The sequence below is a fragment of the Saccostrea echinata genome, unplaced genomic scaffold (genome assembly GCF_033153115.1).
Source record: "Saccostrea echinata isolate AGI-Se365-2 ecotype Australia unplaced genomic scaffold, CSIRO_AGI_Sech_v1 ptg000025l, whole genome shotgun sequence".
Classification (NCBI taxonomy): Eukaryota; Metazoa; Mollusca; class Bivalvia; order Ostreida; family Ostreidae; genus Saccostrea; species Saccostrea echinata.
The window spans coordinates 11330078-11349590 of NW_026889774.1; the positions used below are offsets into that span (position 1 = coordinate 11330078).

At 31.5% G+C, this 19513-nt stretch overlaps 1 protein-coding gene and 1 long non-coding RNA gene across 5 annotated transcripts in view; one reads left to right on the forward strand and one right to left on the reverse strand.

The window, feature by feature from the left end:
- Positions 1-4274: 4274 nt before the first annotated feature.
- LOC133192617 (uncharacterized) lies at positions 4275-5271 on the forward strand. Its single transcript, XR_009721838.1, has 3 exons — positions 4275-4335; positions 4548-4640; positions 5176-5271. It is a non-coding gene; the product is annotated as an uncharacterized LOC133192617 (long non-coding RNA).
- Positions 5272-8469: 3198 nt separating this feature from the next.
- The window catches only part of LOC133191992 (dynein axonemal heavy chain 7-like), a 38565-nt gene continuing 27521 nt past the window's right edge, over positions 8470-19513 (reverse strand). For 2 of the 4 annotated variants that reach the window (XM_061327801.1, XM_061327799.1), the window contains 16 exons: positions 19259-19422; positions 18646-18799; positions 18007-18465; positions 17469-17747; positions 16905-17150; positions 16401-16493; positions 15830-16168; positions 15238-15444; positions 14659-14820; positions 14014-14199; positions 13377-13514; positions 11860-11868; positions 10895-11125; positions 10195-10525; positions 9953-10056; positions 8470-9555 (listed from right to left, as the gene is read on the reverse strand). In XM_061327801.1, the coding sequence (XP_061183785.1) occupies positions 9349-9555; positions 9953-10056; positions 10195-10525; positions 10895-11125; positions 11860-11868; positions 13377-13514; positions 14014-14199; positions 14659-14820; positions 15238-15444; positions 15830-16168; positions 16401-16493; positions 16905-17150; positions 17469-17747; positions 18007-18465; positions 18646-18799; positions 19259-19422 (3309 nt within the window). In that variant the 3' untranslated portion in view covers positions 8470-9348. The remainder of the gene's footprint in view (positions 9556-9952; positions 10057-10194; positions 10526-10894; positions 11126-11859; positions 11869-13376; positions 13515-14013; positions 14200-14658; positions 14821-15237; positions 15445-15829; positions 16169-16400; positions 16494-16904; positions 17151-17468; positions 17748-18006; positions 18466-18645; positions 18800-19258; positions 19423-19513) is intronic. The other 2 variants (XM_061327802.1, XM_061327800.1) reach the window with 1 other exon arrangement.

Consider the following 19513-nt stretch of genomic DNA (forward strand, 5'->3'; position numbering starts at 1 on the left):
CATTCTTTGTGTGAAACATATTGACTTGTTTTGATTTCATTTCATTGTTGAAGAAGCGTTGAGTCGTTATATATTTCAAATTTCACAATGCATGCATATGGTGGGCATAAATTTATGAATCTCTTCATGCTATGAAAAACAAGAAAATTAAATCCACATGAAAATTGCAGATTTAACTTAATGGTGAGTTTATTTGTAGATGATCTTTGAAGCCATACTCGACAGAGTTGAACATGAGCACAACATAAAGAAAACATCGAACGACTTGGTGGTTAGAGCCAAAGTATAACCAACAAAATTAATGTCAACTGATTTTTTTTACCATCTTCTTTATTTAATTTTTTTGAGGGGTGAAGGTGAAGGGAATTAAATGCTCGTGCAGGTCTCATGTAAGTTTACAGCATAATCAATGAAAATTCGAATTTTTTGTTTGTCCAAAATCTGGTATGATTTAGTTAATATTAAAATACTCTTATTTGTTTTATAGCAAAGAAATGAAATGTCAAACATCCTAAAATTCGACGAACCTGCGCATGTCATGCTTGAAGAAGAAGAAATGTTGCAGGTGATTACAAAACAATTCAACAAAACTATTTTTCTTTTCTTGAGCTACCAGATTCACATTTAAATTTTTTTAATGGTTTTCAGCCAACCTACACCATTCTGAAAGACGAAAACTCCACCGAATTGGAATGTAATGACACTATCGAAAAAGAGGAGAAGACGCAGAGAATAATTCATCAAGCTTGCCACATCAAAGCGGAAAACAAAGAGGAATATCAGGTTTGGTCTTTGATACGGTTTGAAATGTCCTATTCCTATAGGATTTATACCCCTATCCCATATATATTCCCTCCTGTTTTAAACGTCCCATTTGTAAATGTTTCTATTCCTTTGTAGTCCGTATGCTAGTAATTTTATTTATAAAATAATAACTGAAATTATTTTACCATCTTCTTTATTTTATCTTTATGGAGTGCATGGTGGGTGTAAAGGGGGGGGGGGGGGGGTCTTAAAGCACTATAGTTTCGTGCTAGTTTACAGAATAATATTATGAAATTTGAAAGGAAAAAATCTCCTTTTTTGTAAACATATTATTTAGTTAATTTCATTACAAATTTACTTCGTTTTGCTTTATAGCAAAGAAATGAACTATTTAATATCCTAAAGATCAACAAACCTGGGAATGTCGTTGCTGAGGAAAAAGACAAAAGGTCACATGTAATTACAAAACAATTCTGCAAAACATTGTAATTTTTTTTTATATTTTATTCCCTCTGATTCATATTTGATAAATATTTTTTTGTATTCAGTCAATAACAGTGTTATTTCTTTTACTTTCAGCATATAAGAATCTATTATATGAGTACTGTTTTGAAATTATCACCCATACATGTAATTGGCAATGAAACAATAATATTAGCAAAGACAATGTGTCATAAACGGAATAAACGTCACAATACTTTTGACTGAATTTCAGGTAAACAGGGAAGTCGAACCCCTGAACATAAAACTTGATAAACCTTGCTTATTTGTTGAGGATCTGGAGATGTGTCAGGTAAATAAATTCATTCACAGAAAAAAAAAATTAAAACACAAGAATCTCAGAATGTTTCGAGGGAGTTGTAGATATAATTAATTAAGGGAAATGCTGTCTGAAGAAGAATGGATTGATTCCCTGTATTTTCATGTATATTGAAAAGAAAGATTGTGGTCCTTTTCTGCATTAATTATCGCTTTTTGAATTGAATTAGTATTTGTATGTGGACTTCAATGCTAGTTGAAAAATACGTGTTGATTTTTGATAAAAAAGCAAGCATAGATTGTTTATACTGTAAACTTACATATTTCTTTGAATGAAACATATTGGTTTGTTTTGATTTTATTTCATTGTTGAAGAAGTGTTGAGTCGTTATATATTTAATATTTTACAATGCATGGTGGACATAAATTTATGGGTCTCTCCATGCTGTGAAAAACAAGAAAAATTAAACACCGATGAAAATTACTGATTAAACCTATTGCTAAGTTTATTAAACATATCTATTTTAGATGATCTTTGAAGACATACTCGACAGAGTTGAACAGGAGCACAACATAAAGAAATCATTGAATGACTTGATGGTTCGAGCCAAGCTATAACTATCAAAATTTTAACTGAATTTTTTTTTAAAACATCTTCTTTCTTTTTTTGTGGGGTGAGGGGGAAGGGAATTAAATGCTCAAGTCTTATGCCAGATTACAGAATAATCTATGAAATTTATGAATAAAAAATAATCTTTTTTCCCTCCAAAATTTGTATGATTTAGTTTGTATAAAAACACTCTTATTTGCTTTATAGCAAAGAAATGAAATATCAAACATCCTAAAATTCGACGAACCTGTGCATGCCATGCTTGAAAAAGAAGAAATGTTGCAGGTGATTACAAAACAATTCAGCATAACACTAAAATTCATTCCCTATTTTTTTTCCTTGAGCTATCAGATTCACATTGAAAATTTTAAAAAAGATTGTTTTTCGGCCAAATCAAACCACTCTGAAAGACGAAAAATCCACAGAATTGGAATATAATGACATTATCAAAAACGAAGAAAAATTGCAGAGAATAATTCATCAAGCTTGTCATATCAAAGCCGAAAACAAAGAAGAATATCAGGTCTTTAATACAGTTTGAAATTTCCTACGATTTATACCCCTATCCCTTATATATCCTCAACATTTTTAAACCTATTGTCCAATTCGTAAATGTTTCTATTCCTTTGTAGTCCTGTGCTAGTAATTTTTATATCCATATACTTTTTATACCCTCTAGTATCTGTTTCATATCTATATCCAATTCTTTTTTATGATCCTTTTTTATATCCCTATTTTATTTAAACCCTTTCTTTTCTATTTGCCTAATCTATTTAAACCTCTATCCTTTTTATATCCTTATTCTAGTTATACCCATATCCTATCTTCTTTTTACCCCTCTCCTCCTTATATCCATAATCCCTTAAGACTATATCATTTCACAATATATGGATCAATTCTTAGACAAATGAACCAAATGAACAATTAATATGAATTTAATGTAAATTTTTGCTGAGAATTAATAAAATTAAAATATTTATTTACATTTTATCTCTACTGTTTCAGGAAAACATCGAAAATAAAGTTCCACAAAGAAAAATTGACAAACCATGGTTATTATCAGAGGATCTTGAGATGTGCCAGGTAAATGTTATCAATTTTTAAAATTTTATTAGACATTACGTGTTAAACAGAGCCTTTTAGTGTGAATGGTAGCTTTGAAGGTAAATTTGGAAGACAAATAATTATATATATGGTCAACTGTCCATTCCAATTACTTCTGGAGGAAGGGGGTGTCACTAACTGTAAAATGCAACGTACAGAAAAATCTGGATGATTTGATAGAAAAAAACAGAAGTATTTATAATGCTTTTTTTTCCCAAATTTTTCTTTTCTTTGCAACAGAACAAGTTCTAACATTTGTGTTATAGAGGATTTTAAAAATTTTCTTGATTCTTCAAATTCTATGATGACGGTTCATTTCAGGAGAGAAATGAAATATCTAAGATTCTCAAATTTGACAAACCTTGGCATGTTGAAGATGAAGAGATGGTACAGGTAAAGAAAAGAAAAATAAATAAAAATACCTTGTATCCAACTCCCTGAAAAAAAAATCTTTGTCTGCAATTTACATTCAATAATCATTCATTTTTTGTTAGAATGAGATGAAAAGAAAAAAAATTACAAATGTAAATGTGTATGAAATAAAAAGATGTATATTAAAATATTTTTTTCAGAATCTGTATAAATAACATGTCTAAAATGAGATTTCAAGAAAAAGTCACTTAAGTAAAATCTTTTTAATAATTAATTACCAAAGGCAAATTTTACTATGACCATAGATGTTTATAAACAAGATAAATGTGTATTTTTTCTATAGGGTATAATCAATAATTTAATGGAAAGAGTTGAAGAGGAAGTTGAAAGAAAAAGAATGAAGACACTGATGGCAAAAGTTCTAGAAGAATTGAACGTACTCTCTCACCTTCAAAATTGAGATATAATTTTTTTCCATGCCATCTAAATTTAAAAACCAAAATATTGAAGCTAGAGAATTTAAAAATTTAAAAAAAAGTTCTATTTATATTTACTTTTCACAATACAATATGCCATGGTTTGTGTTTTAGTCTAGGGTAACTATCATTCATTTTGAGGAAAATCCCAACAATACGAAAAGCTGTCCACTGAAATTTAATGACGAAAAGGTTCAGAAGAACATTAAACCATGTCACATTGGTTCAGATAGAGAAGAATTTTGTCAGGTACAATACATAATATAATAATTTTTTTAAAAAATGAGCAACGCATATTGTTTATTTCTTAAATGTATAGATGGCTGATATTTTATACAATTTCAAATCTTAATGACAATAAGTGTTTACTCTTTTCCTGATTTCCTCTGAAAGAATTGCTTATTTTTTCAATATCTATGATTAATGTGCATATTTAAGTAAATTGTTTTGTTTTTCTCTAGAGCATACATGCTGAATTTAAGAAGAGAATTGAAAGAGAGGTAGAAATTGGAAAAGTCAAGTCTATGATGGCAGAAGTCTATCAGGAATTAAAGGTATGTTAGCAATGCCAATTATATTATTGGAACCATAACTTGGAAAATGAAGGATATGAATTTTAGTCATAAAGGACATAGAATTTTAGTCATAAAGGACATACAAAAGCTTTGTTTTGTAAATATATTTTTGAAGAATGTCAATCAATTATTTATACCATATTACAGGGTTTTTTTTTGTATAAACACAATTTTTGCAAAAATATGCCAAACGTGTTAGTTTAACTTGTGTAGTCCTATTTTTGTGATTGTCCCAGTAGTTTAATATATTATCTATGCAATATATATGATACACAATCAGTGACAATTTTATGTAAGTTTAATTTTTTGCATTCTATTTAAGATGCTCACAAAGACAGTAAAAATTGGATCATTGCAAAAATAACCCGGTATAAAGTCGAAAATCTAAAAAAAAAAAATTACCATAAATAGAACATACGTACAGTGCAACTTATTTCATAAACTTCAGTTAACATAAAAAAGAAGTAGATGTTCTTTGATATGTCTCCCAATACGCAGTATTTTTTATTTATAGTTGAAAGTGCCTGTTGTCCTGAGTGTGTCAAATCCCCTTGAAGATGCTCATCATGCAAATCTGAAAGAATATATTGAGACAAAACAAGGCAAGAAATGCCACATAAGCAAGAAAAATGACAAGGTAAATACTGCAGAACATTTCTATGAATATATATTTTTTCATATGATATTGCAATTATTTCCTTAAAATATACATAGAATATCACTTCTGAATCTTTAATGAAGGTGTGTTGTATTATGGAATTTTTATACCCGTCCGGTAATTTAAAATTAGAATTCTTATTTGAAAGCATTGAAACATTCATGAGGCTAATTGCATAATCAGCTTTGTATTATATATTTGAACATAAAATTGTAATGACTCATCCAAATTGGACATTTTTAAGTTATTAATTAATTTCAAGGAAGCTCTAAACACTGCACACTAAAGAGTTCTACTTGTAGGGTAGTTTTGTGCAGTTAGAGCTGATCTGCCCTTAGAGGAAAGATTAAAAAATTGTTATTTACAGTTAATTACACAATTTATTATAGATTAAAATATTCTGAGCATTATATTTGACTAAGATTAAGTAATTGAATTCATTATTTTCAATATTTTTCCCAATGTAAGTGAACAACAGAGGTTTCTGTTCATGAATAGTCCATTGTCTTTGAACATTTTTCCTGCGGAAATAAGGCAGGTACTAAATAGTATCAATGTGCACATCTTTATATGATATATTTTTCTCCAAGTCCAAAAAGCACTTTTTGTTAGTGTTTAAAGCTTCCTTAAACCTTCTTTGAACAGGTCCCTAGAAGAAAGTACTTTAAGAACTTGAAGAAGAGGTTTCGACGATTATTCCATTGCGGTGTTTCCCCTTCATCAGAGAATGAGATCTAGTCAAGTTTATCCATTAATTTTATAGACATTTTGTATTTATTGGTACTATTTTTTCCTTAAATAAATAAATAGATTAATTTAGCATAAAATAAAGTGTTTTATTGTGCCTACCAAATTTGATTTTTTTTTAAATTTTATTTTATGTAGTGCATTTTTAACATTTCCTCTGATTCTGAAAAAGGTCAGTGATTAAATATGCCTTTTTGAACGACGATATTCTTCTTAAAACATTAGTATCGATATGTGTCATTTTAATAGATTTTATTTATTTATATCTATATCAATATCAATAACTAAATTTTCACAATCCTTCAATGATACAAATTCAACAATTATTATACATGGAAATATAATCCACTTGTGATATGTATCATCCATAAGTGATACAATCCATGTCAATATTTACCCATGGAGATATCAACCATGCCTCCAAGGTGTATTAATGCACTTATCCAGTGGCTGTGGAGTGAATAGCTCTATCCCACACAGCAAGTGAACTTTTTTTTATTATACTGGTTTATATTATAATTTCTGAGGGTTGGATAGCACAATTTATACACCCAGGATATAGCTCTGTGGAACTCTTCACTATTAGAGAAGTCGCAGTTCGTTATCTTCACCTTTTTAATGATACAGTTTATGGCAACACTAACCGATGGAGACATCAACCACCCAGAATATATATATATATATATATATATATATATATATATATATATATATATATATATATATATATATATATATATATATATATATAATCCCTTGATGATATAATCTCTATTTACAGTGATAGATATAGATATCAAACACCCAGGATATATAGCACCTTTTGATGATGCAATCAATGTCAATATTTACTAATGGAGATATCAGTCACTCAGGTAACATCATCCTTTGATGATACGATCGATGTCAACATTTACTGAGAGATTTAAACCACTCAGGATATTTATATATCATCCTTTGATGATAAAAAGAGTCTAGATATTCAAAGATGAGGATATCAACCACTCAGAATGTTTATCATCCTTTATGATACAATCATGGGTGGAAATATCAACCACTTAGGATGTATCATACTTTGATTATAAGATAAATTCAAAATTCACAAATGGCGATATCAACCATTCGGTCTATATATCAACCTTTGATCATACAATCGATGTCACCATTTTCAGATGGAGATATCAACCACCCAAAATATATACATGGATACAATCTACAGTTATGGATGGAGATGGTTATGTTGACATTTAATGTCAACATTTATGGAAATACCCAGCAGCTACAAGAAGGATATATCATCACTTGATGAAACAATTGATGTCATCATTTAAGCATGGAGATATATCAACGTAGCAGGATATATATCATCCCTTGATGATACAGTTGATGTCAACATTTACTGATTTTGATGTGACAATTAATGTTAACAGTTATGAATGAAGATAGATAAGTTGACAATTAATGTCAACATTTATAGTTGGAGATATCAACCACTCAGGATATATATATGATCCTTTGATGATACAATGTCTGTAAATGTCTATGGATGACAATGTCAACCAATCAGAAGATTTATTATATGATTGAATAAATTCTTACTCTCTGATTGACCGAGATCCAGCAATGTTAGAAAAATATAAGGATTTATTTTCTCTACATTGGTCTAAAAATAGATCAGGAAAGTCCAAAGTGATACAAATGGTTTTTGAAGGGAATTTCACTTGCTACCAACTTCCACTCAGGTGGACATAAAATTAGGGATTACAAAATTTGGTGGTCGAAGGAGGGTCAGGGTGCCCCCCCCCCCCCCCCATCCAAACTTTTTTTTTCTGAATGTAATTATAAATTTTTTACTTATAATTTAGACTAAAAATATTCATTGTAAGTTAATCAAACTTTGGTGGAATTATTATGCAACGCAAAATTTCAAAATGTGACTGCATGTGTTTTTAATTTAAATGTAACCTCAGCCTAAAATTTTAATTCTTTATTTTTTATGGAAAATCCTATAGCATAATGGTACAATGTATGCGTTATCAGTAGAAGAAATTTCTTTTTTTTCCTTCTTCAAATATAAAAGTGATGTGCAAATTTACTCCCTTAATTTTTAATTTCAGTCCACACATGTTAAATTTTAAAAATTCTATTTCATTTATCTCTTTCTCTTAATTTTTTCCTCCCTTAAACGTTCTCATCTAGTTGCTAAATAAAACGATAGGAAATTTAGTGTACATTTCTAAACTTTTAAATGCATAACCATCTTCAGTCAAATCTTGCTGCAGCAGGAATGAACCAGGATTTTTAAAATTACCCCATTTTTGTTAATATGTTAACATTACAGCTATATGTTTGTGACATCTTTTAAATTGTTGCAAATTTAACAGAGAAAAAAATAACTCAGAGTGCAGAGAATAACTTTATTGTGTAAACATTATACATGTACAAGTATTTATTTTCAACTGCCACAAAAAGATACTATCTTGTTTAGTAGGCACATCAGCAGATGTAAATTTTATCACAGATGATTTGTAAATTGTCTATCTAACACAGGAAATAGCATGTAGAAGGTGACAAAGAAATTAAGAGAAAGGAACTTCAGCAATATTAAGCTACAGGGAATAAATGAAGTCAAAATACTGATGCTTTACTCAAATAAATATCTTAAAAATAATAAAATGGACGGATTTATTTTCCATCGTGGAAAGAGTGCACACACTGAAGTGAATGCATAACCAAATACATATGTAGTAGGTCAAAATTTATCACGCCATGATTTGTGAGTATGTAAATAAGACTTAAGTTGACAATTAGATTTCAATTATAAATCAACAAAACAAACAACAAAATATAAAATATGAATATAAATAATCAAAAATCAAATGCAATCAATATTTTATCACAGTCTTGTTATGGAGGAAGTCTCGTTTAATTTCACTTTCATTGACCCATTTTTCTTCTTAGATTGACTATGCAGCAATCTATAAATTTTATAGATAATGCCTCTTAAATCATTCACTTTCTTCAATGAAATAAAAACAATATATAGTGTTTAGTTTGACACACCAATGAGAAGAGATCGGTGAAAAACGATAGCACACAACGATATTGGACACAATAAAATTCAATCAGTTTAAATATAGATGGCCTCTTTTCAAATGCTTTATAAAAAATTCATCCACAAAGTCTCCAGGACTGTTGAATAAATCACCATAATTTAATTTTTTTTGGTGAAAATCCATTACACAGAGCACAAAGTATTTATTTTTTGAAGGGGGGGATGACTTAGTCATCAAGCTGACAGAGTAGAGCCACGCCTCTCCTGATCCAGTGGTCCTGGGATTTGTCGGACGGTAGTGACATGGCAATGACAAAGTTTGTGGAGTGACCAGTAGTGGACAGCACACCACGACGTTCTGATGTTTTGTACACGGGGGACACGTAGATTTTCTTGGCAGGAATTTCTGACCTCTTACAAGGCTTGACCCAGACCTACAATGTACAAAAAATATTTGTTAAGATTCTCTTTTTATTGGTAATAACTATTTTAGTCATCATTTTTATCATTTGACAAATGACACAAATAAATGACTAAATACAGGAAAATAAAGACCTGATGTCAAGGATTATTACTAATTAAAGCATAGATTGCATGCCTTGACATGTACATGTACAGTAAAATTTGTCTAATTTGGACTTTACCAATTCCATAAAAAGAGGTGGATTAGACAACATTCTTGATTAGACAGCATTTTAAACAACTGCATTTTACGAATATGAGCTTGATGTTTACAGTTTACATCGTATTAGGCAAGATTACGGAATACACAACCTCTGGATTAGACAAGTTTCACTGTAGTGTAAAGTGTGTCTATATTATGTAACAAACCTTAGGCATGGCATCAAACAAAACTTTGGGTTTGGATTCTGCCAATATCTTATCATCTCTGTCCCATCTTGCTCCATCCACAAACAATCCATAAACATACACTCCTAAGGGAAAAATAGAAAAAGAGACAGCATATCAAAGATATGATTAACAAAAATTACATCATAAACTCCATGTTTTTAATTTAAAAATAGTAACCCTCCCCAGTCAAAAAATGAGGATACAAGATTAGGAAAACTAACCATCTTCAGGTGGCGTGTCCTTGTCTGCATCATCTAGAATCTCATAATCAAAGCCTAGCAAGTCAATGGGAATGGTGTACTTTCTGGCAAAGTTCTGTTGTGCACCAGTCAAGAAAGCCTGTGTGAAGTAAAAGCCGGAAATCCAGAACTGTGGAGGTGCTCCGTCATCGTACCAGTCCTGGAGGAACTTTAGGCGAGCGATGAAATCGTTGACGTAGCTTCCCAGAGGTTTCAGGGAGGGGTAGGAACGCTTCATCCACATGCCGGGAATCTTACCCTTCAAGATACTGAGGACGACCTCCTCCAGATCAGCTGACATGACCACCAATCCCTGTAAAATATAGGTGGAGAAAACTGAAAAGGATTATAAATACTCATACTCACTGGAAGAAACTGCATGGAGCTCAGCTCTTTGTGAAGTAAAAAAAAAACAACAAACAAAGGCATTAATCATATCTTTGAAGAATCCCATGGAAATTTGGAAATTGAAAGTTTCTTTTATAAAAGAACCTTAAATTAATAACTGTCTAGATAAATACATAGAATCCAATTCAAATTGCAATGTTTGAAATGACACAGAAATGAAACCCATGCAGCTCAATCAGCATAAAACTTTTCATGCAGTTACCCCTAATATACATTATTGGACATAGTTGTGAAAACAAAGTACTTGATAAATTTTCCCAGAATTCCTACAAACCTTGATGGCTTTCCTGATGTTTTGTAAGCTGGAGCGTACAATACTAAGCAGTCTGTTGAAGCGCACCATTTCCTGTACCAGTACAGTGTTCATGCTCTGTTTGTAAGATGTCGGGTATTTCCGCAGAGCTGCATCAGTGTCAAAGTTTCCTGGAATCTTGGACAAGATATCCTGGGCCACTTCATCCACAATTTCGTCTGTGGATTTTCCACCTCCAGATGAAGCTTTTGCCTATGCAGAAAAATAAAACAAAAATGTTTCATTTTTGTCCATTTAACTTTTATTTCAATATAAAGTTAAGGGAATATTTTAAATCTACCAAGAATCTTTAAGATCAGAACTTTCTTTGATAGGTATAATCACTGAAACTCTTTAAAACATTTGCAAATAAACTTTTTTGAATAAAATAATGTCTATCCTTGTCAAAAGTAGAAAGTTTAAACTTTAAAATCAATGAATTCTAACAAAATCAGTGAGTAACACTGAGTGTTACACATTTTACATATACATGCATGTGCTTGACATGAAATTCCTACAAAGTTGTACAAGTGATAAGCTTTTTATACAGTTTTGTGTTCAATATCAATATTTGGCAAAGAATCTAACAGTGGATGTGAGCCATTTTTTTCCCTGATCATGCTAATAATATTTAACACACTTATTTCATGTCATATGCAGAATTTTTAAAAATATTTAACAGAGAATTTAAATATACTGAGTGAAGATTTACAAAACTGAAACCTTTGAACAAAATTCCATGAATTTTAAACCAACCAAAACATAACGGCAAAACTGAAATTTAACAATTAAAATAAATTGAAATTTGTATCAAAACATAGTAAGAACAAACTTTTATCAATTAACTCAACGAAATACTTTTAACTGAAATATTGTAATCAAATTCAAAAATCATAAACTTCAATCAACTTTCAAAAATTTATTGAAAATAAAAAAATATTATTCACCGCGCCTTGCTGAAATGTGAAAATTAGACATTTACAGTGAAATAGATAAAGAAGAAGTACCATATACCATATGTCTAAGTTATTAAGCCTACAAAGAATGATGAAACAGCTAGGATAGAAAAGGATAGAAAATCAGCAGATTCTAATAGATTGGGATTGTAATTAAGACTAAATGATATTGAGAGAGAGTCGTTTATATATACAGCACTTCAAGATTTAATGTAAAATTGGGGGCTATATAGTTCAGAAATTTTGTTGCAGGAATTTTGTAAATAATATTCAAATATTCAATTTCATTAACAAACAATTCTATGAATATTTTGTGCATATAAAGGACAAACTGAATACGTATACAATTTTCAATGAAGTTTTAAACTGCACCCTAAATTCTTGGCTTCCATAATTTTGTGTTTATCACTGTGGTATTAAAAAACGGGTGCCTCATAAATACACTTTCCATGTCTATCTCTTATAATTATTGAAATTCCTGAATTTTGTGATATTTGAAAATTAATAGAAAGGCTTGTCATTACTACTGCCAAAGTTTCACAGGGATAAACCTATTTGCTCTAGAGTAAAAGGAGATATATAAAGCTGAATCTATACCTATAGTATAGCTAAAGAGCTGCTAAGATAAATAATGGATAACATATGTGTATATATAATCGCTATGGTTACCCTTTTCTGTATCACACGAGATACATCAAGTGGTTGTCGGGATCAAAAATGACATTTTGTACAGCAAACACACATAAAAGCAAAAAATAAAAATAAAAACAATGCATTAGTTTCATCAATAATTTGATTAATTATAAAAATTGGGATTGAATATCTAATAAAAATAATACATGTATATATATATATATATATATATATATATATATATATATATATATATATATATATATATATATATATATATATATATATATATATATAAACCTAAAGGAATCAGAAGCGGAATCACCATATATGTATGTCACAATATACTTGACTTCTACATATGCAAATTAATATATACCAAAAATTAATGATTATACACATCCAAATGAGGCCCTTTCATACTTCTTGAGCTTAGAGGCTTAAACTGATAGTAGTATATTATGCAGGATTCAAGATAACTACTTCCAATTATCATTAGACATTTCTGTTCCAATTTTCATCATTCTATTTTTAAAATACTTTTTATTCTAATCATTGTTCCTTCCTCATTTTGTAATACATGTAATGTAACAAAATGTTATGAGTAAAATAAAATGTAACCATTCACATAACATATAGTCTTTTAGCTCAGTAAAGATATTTTGCTCTACCTTAAATATTGATTGACCTCTAGATCAGAAATCTTAAATATTTTAGGCATTTAATTGTCTTAAAAGACTCAGTCCCTGAAGAAAAGCTCTTGATTTACAGAGTCCACAGTCACTCTCTTTTTTAAAAGCTACTTTAACCACAACACTCTTTTGATCTGAATTAGGTTCAAACACTCCAAACTTCCACACATAATAAATACTGACCTGAGTCAAAAGAATGTTGTCAAATAACTGTTTAGTTTCGCCCTGATCCTTGGTGATGTCAGCGTTGTCATGCATACCAAAGATTCCTGGCTTGGGGTTGTGTGGTAGACTCTTGATGTACTCAAGATAGCTCTCATACTGGTGAAAAAAGTTTACGATTAGAGATTAAACTTCATATAATTTAATGTTGATTCTTGGCCGTACTTATGATGCGGAAAATTAAGAGATTCTTAAAAAATACAGAGGGTAGCGTTTCATCTTTTCTCAAATAATCACAACTTTAATCCCTTTATCCTGTATGAATTTCCTGCTGAATAACAAGCTGTTCAAAGTCTTAAAAATGAAGCAGTAAAAAAAGTATTCCCAAACTAGAGTTACATAAACTTATTACTTTAAAATCACTTATTTTATGTGGGGGTCAAATTCACATGGCTTAAGGGGGAAAAAAAATTGGTATAAGGGTATTTGATTTCGTGAGTGGAGGATAGACTTTATATTGTTGTTTAGTTTTATAATATTTCATGGGGACATGAATTAATGGGTCTCTTCATACCTCGAAATCAACAAAATTTAAACACCTCCCCCCTCCCAACAAAAATTCACAGTATAAAACAGGAATAAGTGTATTGCCACTAACCTCGCCATCAGGGGGTGCATAATAGACTTTAGATTCATCAAAGAAGTAGTCCTCCTTCTGGATGATGTCTTTACAGTAGAATCTGTCCAGGGTACTGTGTAACATTCTCCTGTCCCAGTCGTCAGTGACACGACCTCCATAGTTACACTCGCCTGTCAGGTATCGCAGGGCGTCGTACTGAACTTCCTATAAAAGTCATAACAAAGGTAAAAACTTACTTCTACTTGTGTTTGTTCAATACAATTTAATCTTAATTCTTTTTTTTCTCCTATCATGTTAATATAAAGAAAATCATCAAAATACTGTAAATGTACTTTTTTTTTAATACGTGATCTTATTCAGCAGAATCACAATTTCTGATCAATCCACAAGTAGAAAATTAAGAAGATTTCTTGGATTGCATTTGTATGCATGTCTTCCATGTACATAAAATATGCAGTGACAAATTTCCGCGGAAAATTGTGACCATGTACATAGCATTAATTAATCTCACACAGAAAAATGTATGTGTCTACAGTGGACTTGAAATATACCCATAACTTGGCCCAGTAAATTTAAATAGATTTACATCACATCTTAAAATACTTGAGTTATTTTTTAACAATTAATTAACAAAATGTCATTAAGACCCTTGAACTATCTTACTTCATACTGGTTGAGGAACATATGCAGCTGTCTGACACTGATTCTCAAGTCTGTCTCATTGAATTCATACGGAATGTTCCATCCCAGAGGGCCAAACTTTCTCCTCTCCTGAACGATACCGTGGAAGAAACATAAACCAAACAGCAGCTTCTTGAAGGCTCTCTGAAAATTTTCAAAAAAGTAAACGTGAGATTATTCACTTCAGTTATTTAATGACCAATTAAGAGCATTTATATATTGTATATTCTGAAATCTGTAAATGGGGATATAAACGCATGTTTATAATTACACAAATTAATCACTAGCATATATTCTGAAATTCTGTAAAAGTGGATAATAATCCAAAGCTATAAAAAAAAAATATGTTGTATCAAAAATTGAAAGTTTTTTTTATTTGAGTTTTAAATTTATCTCTGAAAAAAAACAAACAAAACTAGACAAATATACATGATTCCTCGTTCTTTTACAATATAGTCAGAAAGGAAACTGAAATTGGCAGAAGACAATGGGAAAAGTAATGTATTTCCGAAGAATTTTAACATGGTAACAATGTTCATCAAGGTAATAAACAACACATACTGCATTCTGAGGTTTAACTCCGTTGAAGAAATCCATGTCAGAGACTGGATCGGAGAGGTATGACCTTAGGATGTTAAATCGGAGCCCTTTCGGTGGCTCGTTCGTCATCTTGACACCATTCTGCAGAATGGACACAGGAAACTGGTTGGAAGGGTAGCTGGTCAACCATAATCTGAAGTCTGGATGGATTTGCTCGGGGTTGAACTCCTAAATAATGACAAATTTAGATAATTATGATGTGAGATTTCATATGTAATTCTGAATATACATATATACAGCAAAACTACTTACTTACAATAACAGTTTATCCACTCATTCAATATTGAAGAAAATTTACAGTGAATATTCACAAAAGCAATGTCATGGCAAATCTCTAGGAAAAACCACTCATTTTCTATTTTCATTAAAACCTTAATTCATCATATACAACTTAAAATTTCACCGTTTTGCATTACTTGATGAAAAAAATAGGACCCTTTTTTTATAATGAGCAGGTATACACAATAAATAGGTCTATATTTCTAACATGTTTTACAGTTGAAAAATAACAGAAAATCCTTCATTTTATCCATAAGAGTTTCAATAAAATTACCTCACAGATCTTTTCCAGGGTAGGCATCCAGGAGGGAGCCAAGTGGCAATTCTGCAACATGACCCAGGTGCCTTCTTTAATACCCTTTTCGATCATTGCCAAGGCGATGGGACCCTGACCTTGACCTAGAGACAGAGAGTCAAATTTAGCTCCCCCAAATCCCTGATCATCGGCAAACTTGAGCAGGGCCGACATGGGATCTGCTCCTGGGGACAGCACAAACAACAGAGGAGATGTGGGATTACTGTCATTGAAGGAATTGGGTAAGTCAAAGGGTGGAGGCTCAATGAATTTTTTGCCCAGTTTTTCTGTGACAAACTCCTGTACTGCTGGTGTTATCTGTGAATGGAGAAAATTCATAATTTAAAAAAATTATTTAAAAAAAATGGCACATGTACTTGTAAGTAATTGTTTATCAATCACTGTCAAATGATCAAAATTGATCATATGATAAATAGATTGTACTCCTTAGATTTATATCCAATGTTCATATACTTAGAATGTTAGCTTTTTTTTTTTTGCTGATCTCCATGAAAATAAGAGAATTGTCCAGCTATGAATGAAATCATACCTTGTCAGGCCTCAGGCACCTCAGAACCAGCAGTTTCTGGAAAGTTTGTAATTTGTCACTCCAATCTCCAGGCATTGTCTGATGGAATGGATCCTAAAAAAACAAAATATCCACTCAGAATGAAACTTATGATATATTTTTGATAGAAAATTTCCCACTTCAATAGTTTATTAAGTACTGTGGAATCAACATTTATTTGTGGGTGTATTTTGTGGGTCATCCTTACCCATGAATTTATATCCCTACAAATGATAATGTTCAATTGCATTCAATCAACAAAGTTTAATAGTATATGTATATGCACCAAATTTAAAGAGATTCACAGTACCCTGTCTGTTTGAAATCTGACATTAAATTTCAAAATAAATCTTTACTTTATTTAAAAAAATTCTATAATTCCTGCTCCCGTTAAACATAAGAAAAAAAAGAAAACACAATTTATAGATTGTACACACACAATTGACATGTATATTTATGTACATGTATATATATACAAATACCTACCAATGAATCGTACACCTCTCTCCAGCCATCTTTCTGTGAGATAAATTTGGTTCTCATTCCTTTGAAATGGCTCAGATCCTCCAGCCTACAAATTTCATCCCAGGCTTTGGAAGGCAGCCAGTCACATGGGTTAGCATGTGGATTATCCAATCCGATTCCTCCAGTCAGTAGGAATCTCCATTCCTCCTCATTAATCAGTTTGTCATGCTTCAGGATGTTGACGCATAGCAGGAATGAGAATAACAACTAGAAACAACAAAAACGCAGGTATTACTAAGGCAAAAAAGTACATTTTATATCAGCAAAAACCTGTTAAAATTTGTTTATCATGTTGGAGCATGGCTGGCAGCCATAATGTCCTTTCAAAGACTAAGATTAACTCAATAAATAACCAAGAATCATTTATGCTGGAATCAATTTCTTTGAGTCTGTGAAAATTTTGCTTAACATAAAAGCTAATACCAAAATTTGGACTACAAAAGAATTTTGAAAAAAAAAAAATCTTTAAAGATCTAACATAATTTTATCTATAAAAATAAATTGATTTGGTACATAGAAACTTACTTTATCTTTCTCAAACAAGGACCTGCAGATATTGCAGTAGAGGGAATAAGTGAAGTGATTGTGGAGATTTTTAAGGCGGGTCTCAAGATCATCAGACTTTTCAGCATTGTCTATTGACATAATAAAAAGGTTTATGAACCAAGCCAGGGAGTACTGGTACATAGGCTCAATATTGGCCAGGTCAGCAATGGAGAAGAACAGAATGGTAGAATGGATAGCGATTGGGGTGTATCCCATTCTAGCTGTGTCAATCTTCTTCTCGGTTTCTTCAGCAATGGCCTGTTTTAAAAATTTACATATATTTCATTTATCCAAATTCTTTTTTAATAAAAGCTGATGATCAAAGTTTGTTCTAGATGGATACAAAAAGTTTGACATATGGTTCAATGAAAGATTTGTAAAATAAACTGTCTGTTATATTTCAAGTCAATTAGATAGAATGTTCCAAGAAATTATTTAGATTTTGCATCATCTTGATGGAAAGAAATTGAGGAAGAAGATTATGATAAATAATTTTAATCTGAATCAAATAACTCACCTGTTTCTCAGAAATCTCATTAGCAAGAACTTTGGAAGAGGATAGTACTTTGATAGCTGTCTCGTCCTCAAGGATATTCCCCTCTGAGGAGGACAAGACCTCAAGGATCTTGTCCTCAATTTCTTTGAGCTGCCTCTTATTGTCAGCACTCTGTATAATGAGGGCATTCTTCTCCTCCTCCAGCTCCGGCCTCTCCCTGGCGACTACGATACCCAGTAACTGATCCTGCAGACCCTCAGGGGTAATCATGAAGTTGAGGAGAGTCACTTTCACTGCAGTTTCTGGTAAATAGTGGGGGTTCCTCAGTTTTGTGGTGATGTAAAATTTGAAGTCCTGGGAGTACTCAATGGTACTGTCACCAAGTCGGATGCACATAGCTCCTGCTTGTTTGAAGATCTGTTTTAGTAAGAGAGGTTCCAACAGGGGGTCCATTTCCTCCCCAATGTTTTCAAGAAGAACCTGTAACATTTATTGTCAGTACTTTAAGATCTTTAGAATTTGTTCTGTAATAAGTTCATTAAAATGGTCTTGAATGAAATTGCAGTACATGAAGAAAGATCAATGCAAATAAGCAAAATCTGAAAAAATGTCCATTAAAAATAATTTGCTGGAAAAGTTTATTGGAGATTTCAAACTTACAGGAGTTCCAAACTGGATGCAGTTCTCCAGCGTTCTGACAAAATCTGAGTCACTGAGTTTGATTACATGAATGTTGTTGGCTTTCTCCATGTTCTTGATCCATTTGTTGGCCTGACCCTGGGGATCAATCATCAGTGGCCAACGCCTGGCATTGCTGAAAAACCGATAAAAAAGGTCTTAGAATACACCATGGAACAATTCTATGGTAGGATAGACATTTTATGCATTTCTCTTTAAACATGTAAACAGCATAAAATTCTGAGATGTTCTCTTCTGTCGAAACTCAGCAATTCGGAGGCTAATAATCAGGGCACTTTATGTTTCCAAAAAAAATTGTTGAAAACAGAATTTACTTTTATATCTTCAAATTAAAAAGGTACAATTTACATTTCATCTGGACTTTTCATTATTCCAGATGATTTGCTTGGCAACACAAGCATCTGTATTAATGGGGCATGACTGTATACATTTATTTAGATGTGCATTCAGTTTAAGAAATGGAAAATCATACCAGTGACAAATGTTTTTAAAAACTTTCAGGCTAGTATCTCTCCCTACCCTACCTCATCCTCCCCCTCCCCTCCAAAAAAGAAAGAAAGTAAAGGATACTTACGCTAAAATGATACCATTTTCCAGTGAGAAGCTATCTGTTGGAAGACCTGAGATATTCCAAGCCCGCATTTTAACAGGTTCTCCCAGCGTGTTAATGAGGGAAAAGTCATCAGAACACAAGATTCCTTGCTTCTTTACCATATTTATCCAAGATTCAACTTGATCCTACAAAAGATTCGAAGAAAACATAATTTTGATTCTTACATCCCAATCAGTTTGTTATTGATTGACTCTTTTGTTTTCACTATAACCCTGT